Source organism: Bombina bombina, chromosome 2 (genome assembly GCF_027579735.1).
Source record: "Bombina bombina isolate aBomBom1 chromosome 2, aBomBom1.pri, whole genome shotgun sequence".
NCBI lineage: Eukaryota > Metazoa > Chordata > Amphibia > Anura > Bombinatoridae > Bombina > Bombina bombina.
In genome coordinates, this window is record NC_069500.1 from 800,385,667 (window position 1) to 800,398,139 (window position 12,473).

At 38.8% G+C, this 12,473-nt stretch overlaps 1 protein-coding gene across 2 annotated transcripts in view; it reads right to left on the reverse strand.

The window, feature by feature from the left end:
* LOC128649624 (PML-RARA-regulated adapter molecule 1) overlaps positions 1 to 12,473 on the reverse strand; it is a 348,542-nt gene that overhangs the window by 40,596 nt on the left and 295,473 nt on the right. For both annotated transcript variants that reach the window (XM_053702989.1, XM_053702988.1), the window contains exons 10-12: positions 7,457 to 7,520; positions 4,640 to 4,693; positions 3,747 to 3,837 (exon numbers count right to left, since the gene is read on the reverse strand). In XM_053702989.1, coding sequence (XP_053558964.1) covers positions 3,747 to 3,837; positions 4,640 to 4,693; positions 7,457 to 7,520 — 209 coding nt within the window. The remainder of the gene's footprint in view (positions 1 to 3,746; positions 3,838 to 4,639; positions 4,694 to 7,456; positions 7,521 to 12,473) is intronic.

Genomic DNA, 12,473 nt, shown 5'->3' on the forward strand with positions numbered 1-12,473 from the left:
AGAGGAAAACCGGGCTCCAACTTGCTGCGGAGCGCATATCAACGTAGAATCTAGCACAAACTTACTTCACCACCTCCATCGGAGGCAAAGTTTGTAAAACTGAATTGTGGGTGTGGTGAGGGGTGTATTTATAGGCATTTTGAGGTTTGGGAAACTTTGCCCCTCCTGGTAGAAATGTATATCCCATATGTCACTAGCTCATGGACTCTTGCTAATTACATGAAAGAAATATATATATATATATATATATATATATATATATATATATATATTTCTATATGCCACATGCTATTTGTATTTCATGTTTTTATGTTGTTATGTAATATTCTTTTGTTCTGTATAGTTTTTATTGTTACAAATTTTTAAATTGTAATAAATTTGTAGCATATTCTAGCAATCTTGCATCAGCCAGATACTACATATATTAAAGTGAAGGTAAACTTTGCAGGATTCGATTAGTGGCAATGTAAATACTTTTAAAATTAGAGGTACTTTAATTCATCAATTTAATTAGTTTAATATATTTACCGAGTTATAAGCCTTTTATATTTCTTATCGTTTCCAAATCAGCCCGTTTTTTTAGTTTTATTTTTTGGTCCGGTCACGTTCTTTAATCATCCAATAGTAAGTCTGGCCGTTAGGCAGCCGTCATTTGACGTCACAACATATTTGGACGTTCTGCGCATGCGTTGACATTATTTCCTTTAACTTCCTACCCGGGCTCGCTCCAGTTTAGCGCATGCGCAATTACGATAGAGACCAGAAAATATTTCACTTCACTCACGCAGGCGCAAATAGAAGATAAGCCGAGGTGTGCGCATGCGCACTTTGTCCGGCAAGCGAGAACGCGCTTTTGAAGTACGTATAGAGCGGGTGGGACCACTCTGTACGTAATAGACTTTAAAATCCAGGAAATTCATGGAGGGAGGAGTGAAGACCAGCAAAGTACGTAAAAAACATTAGTTAAAAATAGAATAATACATATTGAAATTATTTAAAAAAAATTGCGATCATACTATATAGTATGTTAGTTATATAGTAAAGGTGAGAAAACCGGCAAACTTTACCTTCACTTTAAGCTGCTACAGCAGCGCGGTAGCAATTTCTAGTAAGAAATTACCAGAAATCATTTCTTTGGTAACATTTGTCTTTATAAGGGTATAGGGAATCCTTATTATTTGCCACTGCATTATATTAGTTTTCTAGCATCAGCGCTTTGACATCACACATTACCTGTTGATCTCAAATATTCTAATTCTGTCTGGGGTTCTATAAGCACAACCAGCTTTTTCAAAAAATCTCTCTCCTACCCCCCCTCCGCCACACTGAGAGATTAATTAGTGCTATTGCATCCAGTTTACTCAGCTTTTCTACATAAAATACGTTTTTTTTATTTAAGGAGGAGCAACAGATTTAAACACTGGCCTAAATCTGACCAAGGCCTGAACAAAAGACTGCACATCTGGCAGAACTGCCCGACGTTTATGCAGAAGAATAGACAGAACAGAAATCTGACCCTTCAAAGTACTGACTGACAAACCCATCTCCAGGCCCTCCTGAAGAAAAGCCAAAATTCGAGTAACCCTTACTTTGTTCCAAGAAAAACCTTTTGAATCACACCAATGAAGGTATTTACACCATACCCTATGGTAAACTCTGCAAGTAACCAGTTTACGAGCCTGAAGCATAGTATCTATGACTTTCTCAGAGAAGCCACGTCTACCCAAACTTAGATGTTCAATCTCCAAGCAGTCAGCTTTGAGGAAACTAGATTTGGATGAAGGGACCCTGAAGTAGACGGTCCTTCCTGAATGGTAACCTCCACGGCAGAAGAGATGACATCATCACCAGATCCGCGAACCAGATCCTGTGAGGCCATGCAGGAGCTATTAGAATCACAAAAGTTCTCTCCTGTTTGATGCAAGCAATTACTCGTGGAAGAAACACAAATGGAGGAAACAGGTTTGCTAGATTGAAGCTCCAAGGAACCGCTAGAGCATCAACCAGAACGGCTTGAGGATCTCTTGAAATTGAACCGTACTTTGGAAGCTTGGCACTTTGACGAGACGCCATCAGATCCAACTCTGGAACCCCCACCTGAGAGTTATCATTGTGAAAACCTCTGGGTGGAGAGCCCACTCTCCGGGATGAAAAGTCTGCCTACTTAGAAAATCCGTCTCCCAGTTGTCCACCCTTGGCTTACTAACATCAATATCTTTAGATTTCCTCTTACGCTTACCAGAAACCTTTGGAAAAGTTGATAAAGCTGCAGAAGCAATCTGCCCTGCGCAATCACCAGGTAAAAAAACACCCCCAGGAGGTTGAGAGAAACCGCAGGGCAATGCATGTGAAGCTTGGGAAGCTTAAGGGGAAAACTGAGGCATAGCTAGGATAACACTATCCTGAGAGACAGGAAGCTCAGGGAGAGACATCTTTAAACTTTAAAGTTTTATTTAGACATGAAGAACAAAACTGTACAGGAGGAGCTATCTTAGCCTCCAAACACAATAAGCATTTTTCAAATGAATCAACTTCAATATTAGTGTCCATTATGATGTATCAGTTCCTAAAAAATTAAATGCCAAATTAAGTTTATTTATATGAAGCAATAAAACATACATAAGCATTTAAAACCCCACCAGAAGTTGCTATCCCACTAGTAAAGAAAACCGGACACACCCGGTAGCAAAAAAACACCTCCTTGTTACCGGAACAGCCCAAATCCTCTTGCCGCTGTAGGTAGAAGAAAATGCAGCCTCCACACTCGCCGCGGCAAACTCCGATCTGAACAGAGAAGTTGAAAACGAAAGTGCCGAGGAGTGGACACATGACTTATAAAAAGCTTTTTTTTTTAATTGCGCCAAACAAAAACGGCGCTAAAACCAACAGCAGCACAGCAAAAGTGATTGAAGCCAATAAGCTGAGCTGAAAAGTGATTGCAACAAGTAAGAAGTAAAACAAACACCTGTCAAACACTTCATACACTCTCCCATCTCTGAGCCCCAAATAAAAAATGATGCCTCTTTTCACATAAAAGCAGTGCCCCTCAAACAGATTCAAATACTTTCCACAAGGATTTAACCCCCGGTACCTTTAAACCTAGAAGGGAAAGCACTTACCTGTGGATCCTGCTTTGTCAGGTAGGAGCTGTTTTCTGAGGTGTGGCAGCTTCACCATATCTGCCAGAGACCTATAGAAAAGAAAGAACAGGGTAACCAACTCTGGCTTTCTATAATAGGGATAGCAATAATGTTAGAAGTTTAAGCAAAGACCACCTCGCCATCTTCTAACTGCTAATAACCACCATTAACAACTCATACTAAAGAGATTGACATGGACACAGCATAGCTCCAATCCTTGCAGGGAAAAATACCTATTTAAAGGATTAAAATCTTCAGACACCATCTTCGCCATCCTCCCGTGATCAAAGCAAAAAGAATGACTGGGGGTTATGGGTAAGGGAAGAGATGCTTAACAGCTCTGCTGGGGTGCTCTTTGCCTCCTTCTGCTGGCAAGGAGTGAATATCCCACTAGTAATTAGAATGTTTTGTGGACTCTCCATGCCATAGGAAAGAAATATAGATTACAGTGTCCCTTTCAAAATACTGCTTTTTATTTTGTGAGTGTAGGTCAGCATGTATCTTCAGCTTCATAAATTGAGCCCGAAGAATCCAGGATATTAACAGTCTCTGAGGAGGGAATTAAGTAAAACAAAAATATTTAAATATTAAATATTGTTTAATTACCTTAAATTTCTTCTTTAATTCTTTGGCTTCTTTTTCTTCTTTTTTGGTGTTTTTAGAAACCTCTCTTTTTGGTATTTCAGGTTTACTTTCCCTAATGGTAAAATAAAAAGAGATACCATTACTACATTGTATACCATTGGTATAGTTACAGTTACATGTTCATTTTCACATTTGAGTCCATATTGCAAAAAAATAATTCAGCCAATATGAATAAAAAAAAGTCCAGAACAGCCACTTTGGACAGTAAGTAGAATGGGGAATATTTATATATATATAACTTAAGGCCTTTGGTTGAGGGAGTTTTGGTGCTTGGTCTTAGGTTGGGGTTAGTTTAGATGGAAGTCTTAGGATAAGTGTCAATATAGCTGGGAGTTCTAAGGGTAGGTGTTAGTTTAGGTGGGTAATCTTAGGTAAGGGGCCATTTTAGGGGGATCTAAACATATGGTGGGGGTTTCTATGGGGTAATTAGTGTTTTAGGCTGTAAATGGGAAGAACCTATGTAATGGTGTCTTGCGGTTTAGTGGTTAATAGCAGAGGGTCATTTTTAGTATTGAGAGTTGTAATGGTTAGGGGATTAATGGCAGATAGGGTATTTTTGCATTGTTGTTTAGGGGTTAATGTGGTTGGGGTTTTGCCAATGGGGATTATTGTGACATAGGTTGTGGTGGTTTAGGGGTTAATAGCTGTCAGAGTGTTATTAGTGTTAATATAAAAACAGGCAGCAGTTAGGGAAATAATGATTTTATTGAGGAAGAAAATGCTATCCCTTTGTGCTTTTTTTTTTTGTTTAAATATAATTTTTGACAGATTCAAGGTGATTGGTGGTCTACTATATATATATATATATATATATCAATTTTTGGGACATCCCATACAGAATTATCTTACTTTACCTCAGCTGACTTTGATTTCTTTGAAACATTCTCGTGACGTAACCCTGTTGAAACCTACAGTCAAGCAGAAATTTAAAAAAATATATTGTGAGTGGAAAAAAAAAAACATAATTATACTAGTTTTAGCTTTTTTTTTTTCTTAATTCATATTCTCAATAACCCTTTAGCCAAATGTGTAGCTTTTACTCTGGTTAGCCTGAACACAGGAAAATCTCTTAAATCTGGACTGTAGGGTGCAGTCAGGGATTGCAGCTGAGAAACACTGTTCATGCTTTTTGCTCAGTTTTTTTAGCTATAAATGATGCAACTGAAAGTTATAATGTGCTTCATATGCATTAATAATTATGAGCAATTAGCATTGCTGTACATGTTCTATATGTGTTTTATTACCTGAATATTTTAGGAGGAGCATTTAACTGTGAGACAACTCACTGAAGCTCAAACTAAACAAATGTAAATATGCATTAGTCATGTTATAGTATTATACACAGGCATAAAGAAAAATGATGATCCTGAGCATCCAGTGGTAAGTAAAAAAAGCTTTTATTCAGACTTCATTAAAAGCGTAAACAACAGAGGCATCCAGTAAGAAACACTGCCTTGCACATTTCAGCTTAGTCGGCTTTAATCATAGACGTATTATTAGCAGATAATGTAAAACACTATTTAAAAAAAAAAAGAGGATGAATAATTACTTGTGTCTTAAAGGGATATGAAACCCAAAGCTTTTCCTTCATGATTTAGATAGAGTATAAAATTGTAAACATATTTCCAATTTGGTTCTATCATCTAATTTGCTTAGTTCTCTTGATATCCTTTGTTGAAAGGCATACCTAGGTAGGCTTAGGAGCTGGTAGATAGCTGCTAATTGGAGGCTGCACATATATGTCTCTTGTCATTGGCTTACCAATGTGTTCAGCTAGCTCCCAGTAGTACATTGCTGCTTCTTCAACAATACCAAGAGAATGAAGCAAAACTTATAATGGAAGTAAATTGGGAAGTTGTTTAAAATTGTATGCTCTGTCTGAATCATGAAAGAAATATTTTTGGGTTTCATGTCCCTTTAAGCTGTATCAGGTTTACCATACAGATGGAATGGCTGGAAATGTTAAGGAATCTTATTTTAAGCAAATGATCATTTAAAATCAGCCATAACAGCTTGAGTTTCTGAGTTATGTTTTATAATTATGCAAATATATGCTAATTAGAATGGCTGCCATCCTGACAACCTTAGATTTGGGTCATCTGCAGTGATTTTTTTTAACAGAATCATTTTGCCAAAACATTAGCATATTGCATAAATCAGGGGTATCAAACTGAAAGTATCTTGGGGCCACTGACCAACTGTTCTTCTCCCATAGGGGCCGCTTGAACTGAGTAAGTGCTCCGTAACTGGATATATTAGGAAATGGAAGTGACATTTATCTAAGTAGTAGTGAATAGTGGGAGTTGTAGCCCACAATAGACATACACAGTTGTATATTTATCTTGTAAGTACCAATAAAGTGAGCATCTTGAAACTGTATAGTAACATAAAAAGTGACATTTACCCAATGCAGTGTGTGGTAGGAGTCTACACTGGATGCTTTGGGGCCTATCTATCAAGCTCCGTATGGAGCTTGACGCCTGAAGTCTCGCCAGAAGCACAAGTTATGAAGCAGGGGTCTAAAGACCGCTGCTCCATAACCCTGTCCGCCTGCTCTGAAAAGGCGGACAGGAATCGCTGGAATTCAACCCGATTGAGTGCGATCGGGTTGATTGACACCCCCTGCTGGCGGCTGATAGGCAGCGAGTCTTTAGGGGGCGGCGTTGCACCAGCAGCTCACAAGAGCTGCTGGTGCAATGCTGAATATGAAGAGCATATTGCTCTCCGCATTCAGCGATGTCTGTCGGACCTGATCCGCACTGTCGGATCAGGTCCAACAGACATATGATAAATAGGCCTCATTGTCTTTATATTTGTCTTGTGTGTGCCTATATAGAATATCAACTAGTTACACCTCTTAGAACCCTAAAAAAAACTGACACCTCAAATAATGGTTTACTTATTAAACGAGGGAGGGCTAGATGAAACTATCTTGAGGGCCGCATTTGGCCCTGGGGCCTGTACTTTGAGATCACTAGCATAAATGCTTCTAACGATTACTGTGGATCTTAAACACCACTAATATTCCCCTTTTAAAAGAGTATGCAAACACCCCTCATAAACATTAGTTATCCATTCGTAATCTGGCCCATTGTTTGTGAACGTTGATTCATTTTTATATTGTGAAATACTGCTTACATATTTAATAATGTATCTTGTTTTAAGGGTTTTTCTCAATGTACAACATTAATGGAGCCCTTGGAATGTTGCAGGAGATTCAAAAACATATTAATGATTATTCAAAAGGTTCTCACGTCAACAAATGATGAGTACCACTGCTATATAAAAAACTCCCAGAAAAAAAAGAGATTTAAACTTCCATGACTTTTATGATATTTCTAATTTTGTGGGTTCTTCCTTACAATCATAATTAAATCTCTATTACAATTTGATACCAACCGCTAAATTAGAATTTGTTTTATACAAACATCTGAAGAAATAGAGTAATAGATGACTTTCTTCCTGACAATAGCATTATATAATATTGCTGTCTAGGATTCAGGGTTGCGATACAACATTATTGTAAAATCGTATTAGGCATTTACTTTAATGTTTCTCTTATTTCTAACAAATACAATAGATTTCTTTCTATCTCTTTGTTTTAAATATGACTACAGAGCTTTATTTGTAAGGTCACAAAGAAAATATATAAAAAATAAAATAATGATCACCTTTGTTTAGAAGGCACCGCAGGTAATGAGGTGGAGATCAACTCGGTGTCATCATATATTTCTTCTAAAATAAAGTAAATCAAAATAAATAATGAATGGATGCCTTTTCTAAAATTATGCTCATTGCATACATTGTCATGTACATTATTGTGCTTTTTCTTCTTTCTTTCCTTTTAAAAAAAAATGTAAAGTACTAATATGCATTTGACAAGCCATAAAAAAAAACATTAAACGGACACGAAACCCCAACATTTTCTTTTATAATTCAGATAGAACATACAATTTTAACTTTCCAATTTATTTCTATTATCAAATATATTTAATTATTTTGTTATCATTTGCTGAATGAACAAAATTGCACTACTGGCAGCCATCTGAACACATCTAGTTAGCCAATCACAAGAGACAAATGTGTGCAGGACTGCAGGCACCAATCAGCAGCTAGCTCCCACTAGTGTAGGATATGTGCATATTCTTTTTTAACAAGGGCTATCAAGAGAAGTGCAAGTTTAATTTTGACTTTCCTATCCCTTTAATAGACTGACATGCTTTGGTTAGTACAAAATATAATACTAATAATGATAAATAAATAAAAACAGACAGCTTTGTAAACTGCCAGATAGTATTATACTTATCAATAGATGAATGTTATACTTTAACAGCTGGCTGCAAACAATTAACACCACCAATGTAAATGTGACTTTGTCTTTTATAGTTTTGTAGATTGCCTGTATAATGGGTTCAATTGTTTCTCCATACTGTTTATATGTATCATGTGAAAATGTTAATACTATTATTTGGATTATGCTACAGAAACAGTGTAAGTTTAATTTAAAATATTCATAAAAAAAACATACTTTTCATATTAGTGCTTAAAGCAGTGTTTCCCAACCTTATTCGTTTAGGACCCTAAACAGGCCAGATATTCATCATGAGCACATACGAAATAATCAGTTGATGGGTGAGCTGAATGTTTCACCTGTGCTCTAGTTAATATACAATGAATATCTGGCCTGAGTAAGGGTCCTGAGGACTGGATTTGGGAAACACTGGCTTAAAGGGTATTGATAGTTATGCTTAACTTGTATGAAATGGCTTTATGAAAATGATGAATATAAAAAATGACAGAAAACTGGAGCCTGGGAACTTTGTAAAAAATAAAGGACAAGATTACAAGTTGCACGTTATGAGAGGGGGGAGAGAGAGCAAAAGAGAGGGGGTAGAGAGGGAGCAAAAGAGAGGGGGAGATAGAGCAAAAGAAAAGGGAGAGAGTAAAAGAGAGAGGGGAGAGAGAGTAAAAGAGAGAGGGGAGAGAGAGCGCGCAAAAGAGAGGGGGAGAGAGAACAAAAGAGATGGAGAGAGACAGCAAAAGAGAGGGGGAGAGACAGCAAAAGAGAGGGGGAGAGACAGCAAAAGAGAGGGGGGAGAGCAAAGACAGGGAGAGATACAGCAAAAGAGAGAGGGGAGAGAGAGAGAGCAAAAAGAGAGAGAGGGGAGAGGGAGCAAAGGAAAGGGGAGAGAGTAAAAGAGAGAGAGGAGAGAGAGAGCACTAGAGAGGGGGAGAGAGCACAAAAGAGAGGGGGAGAGAGCGCAAAAGAGAGGGGGAGAGAGCGCAAAAGAGAGGGAGAGAGACAGCAAAAGAGAGGGGAGAGAGAGTGAGAGAGCAAAATAGAGTGGATAGAGAAAAAGAGAGGGGGAAGAGAGAGAGCAAAAGAGAGGGAGAGAGACAGCAAAAGAGGGGGAGAGAGAGCAAAAGAGAGGGGAGAGCAGAAATGGGGGAGAGAGAGAGAGAGCAGAAGTGGGGGAGAGAGAGAGCAAAAGAGGGGGAGAGAGAGCAAAAGAGAGTGCGAGAGAGAGCAAATGCGAGGGGGGGAGAGAGAGCAAAGTGAGGTTAGAGAGAGAGAGAGCAAAAGAGAGGGGGAGAGAGAGAGCAAAAGAGAGGGGGGAGAGAGAGAGCATAAGAGAGGAGGTAGAGAGGGAGCAAAAGAGAGGGGGGAGATAGAGCAAAAGAAAAGCGAGAGAGTAAAAGAGAGAGAGGAGAGAGAGCGCGCAAAAGAGAGGGGAGAGAGAGCAAAAGAGATGGAGAGAGACAGCAAAAGAGAGGGGGAGAGACAGCAAAAGAGAGGGGGGAGAGCAAAAGACAGGGAGAGATACAGCAAAAGAGAGAGGGGAGAGAGAGAGAGAGAGAGAGAGAGAGAGAGAGAGAGAGAGAGAGAGAGAGAGAGAGAGAGAGCAAAAAGAGAGAGAGGGGAGAGGGAGCAAAGGAAAGGGGAGAGAGTAAAAGAAAGAGAGGAGAGAGAGCAAAAGAGAGGGGGAGAGAGCGCAAAAGAGAGGGGGAGAGAGAGCAAAAGAGAGGGAGAGAGACAGCAAAAGAGAGGGAGAGAGAGACAGCAAAAGAGAGGGGAGAGAGAGTGAGAGAGCAAAGCTTTACTACTTACTACTGTATTTTACAGTGAAATGTTTGTGAACATGCCTATATGTATAGGTCTAATGTATGAGTGTTGTAATCCAATGGTGCAACTACTAAGTAAGGAAGCCAATGGCTAAATGATGAGGCACGGAGCCCACGCAGTGTTTCCATAACCCTTCACACCTTAAATAAATATACATTAACATAAGCATACATAAATATGGATGTATATGTGATATACCTTAAAGGCATATCCCTTTTTTCCACTTCCTATGCCTATTTACGCTCACTTCCTGCTAGGGTTGTTGTCTGATAATTGAAGTTTATTTCACAGCTGATCTGTGATTCAGACTGACGCTTTCTCTCTCAGGTCTCTCAGCCTGTAAATTGCTCACTTAAGCCTTTACAGAGACTAATCTCAGCTGTTTACTTTTTGCAGCTTTATATTTTTTTTCTCTTGAGCCTTCAGTGTTTTCCACCACTAACCCTTATTGCAACTAGCTGGGTTCTCTGTTTATTTCATTTTCACACAACCGCAGCTGAATACCCGGAGTCTTCGCCTCACAGTCTGGAATCCGACTCCGCCCCCAGCTCACCGCTCTGCACGAATCCTTGTTTGTTGTGCCGACGCACGCAGGGAAGGTAAACCTCTCATACAAGCACTTACTTCTGGATAAAGGTACTGTGTTGAACCGTCTCTTTTCAGATATTGCAATAAATCTCATAAGTGATACTTTTGCTCGATACTACCAGTAAGTCTTTGTGGAATCATTAACTGTGCAATGTGTGATACCAGGCAGTTCCTCGCTTACTGGATACTTGTTATGTTGTATCAAGTTGATTTCACTCTGCCTACTTGCATCGCTAACTCAGCATTCACCTTATCAAACTCCACAGAAACTAGCTTATTCTTAATATTCAATAGTATTCTGTGTCATATAGCGAAACTCCTTCAGTTCTAGCATATACTTAAACTCTGGAGTTCTGTCTGCAGTTTCCATTCTGAATTGTTATTGGGCTTTATTAATTATAAATTATTTACCTTCAGCAGTATTTCCTGCTCTGTTAACCATTGCTCAATCTATTATACTCATTAACTCTAAAACTGGTTATTGGGTACACATATACAAGAGCAACAACCCTGGTTTATCCAAATCAGATATATTGGTACATAATCCTTATTGAAACATAACAGTATAATTGTTTATATAGCTGCATATACATGTAGATATAATTATTTGTGGCCTCTAAAGCTGTAAGCACGACCGGACTGGGAATAAAAAGCAGCCCTGGAAAATGTGGAGACCAGCCCTATTTTAGTTTGAGTCAGTAGAATGCACACACCCAGTTTTTTTCAAAGGGGATTACTGGGATACTCCTTCCTCTATTATTATTTGTAAAAATTACATTGTTTTAAAATTGTATTAAAAAAAAGTGCCAGATTGTTTTTATATAGACAGCCGACATCCCTATTGCATCCATTAATCCCCTCTTTAAATTGTAGCTTTCCAGCCCCAGCTGCTGCGGCCCACTGGGAAATCTCCTGATATCCTGGTAGGCCAATCCGGCCTTGGCTGTGAGCTTGGTTGCACATCAGTATTTGAGTGCATGTGACAATCATTGCAATTAGAAGGTCTTACGACTAGTTAAAAACAAATTATCCTAAAAATAGAGGATTCTCTAACATAAGCCTCAATCACAATCTATTGGAACCTGCGTTCTCAGGTGTGTTTTGGCCCAAAAAGGCTAGTTATAGTCACCAATGTTTATTCCAGATTAAAAATTCAATAATATATGCACTGTCGTTAATGAGTTTGGACTTAGCAGGCATATAGACTCATTCCCACTAAAAAGCTGTTCGTGATTATGCAATCTCATATAAAAGTTGTTTTTTAAACCAGGGGTCATGGGGGGTCTCAAGGCCTTTTTGATGATCTTTTAGATATTGCCTAGAGACCCACAGCCTGCAAATAGTGTGGTTAAAGGACCACTAAACATAGTAGAATAGCATGATAATAAAAAGGCAATGCAAAAGCACTTTGTTTAAATTTCATGTTAGTAGATTTTTTTTTCTGACAAATTTCAAAGTTATTTTTATTTTCCTTCCCATCGAATCATGTGATAGCAATCAGCCAATCACAAAATGCATATACGTATACATTCTGAATTATTGCACATGCTCAGTAGGAGCTAGTGCCTCAAAAAGTGTGCATATAAAAAGATTGTGCACATTTTGAAAATGAAAGTGAATTGGAAAGTTGTTTAAAATGAAGTGCTCTGCTAGCTCTGGGTTCCGGTGGAGGAGGAGCTGTACAGATGTAGCTCAGCTCGTTACTCCAGACCTCTAATCACTGGCGGCTGATTCCTTCGCGCCTTGCCTCAAATCTTGGGGCTGTCTTCTGGGCCAGTAAGAGAAGAACTACTCTGGAACCTAACCCTGTGGTCTGTCAACCCACAGGTTTTAAGTCCAATTCAGACTGCCACCATCTTGACTCTGCTTTATTGAAAGCAACCTGGCGTTCTACTCAGCTACAGTAGTGCCACCTTGATCACTTACCCCTTTATCATTGGTGAAATTTTCTACTCCGCTGGCAAAGCCCGATCAAT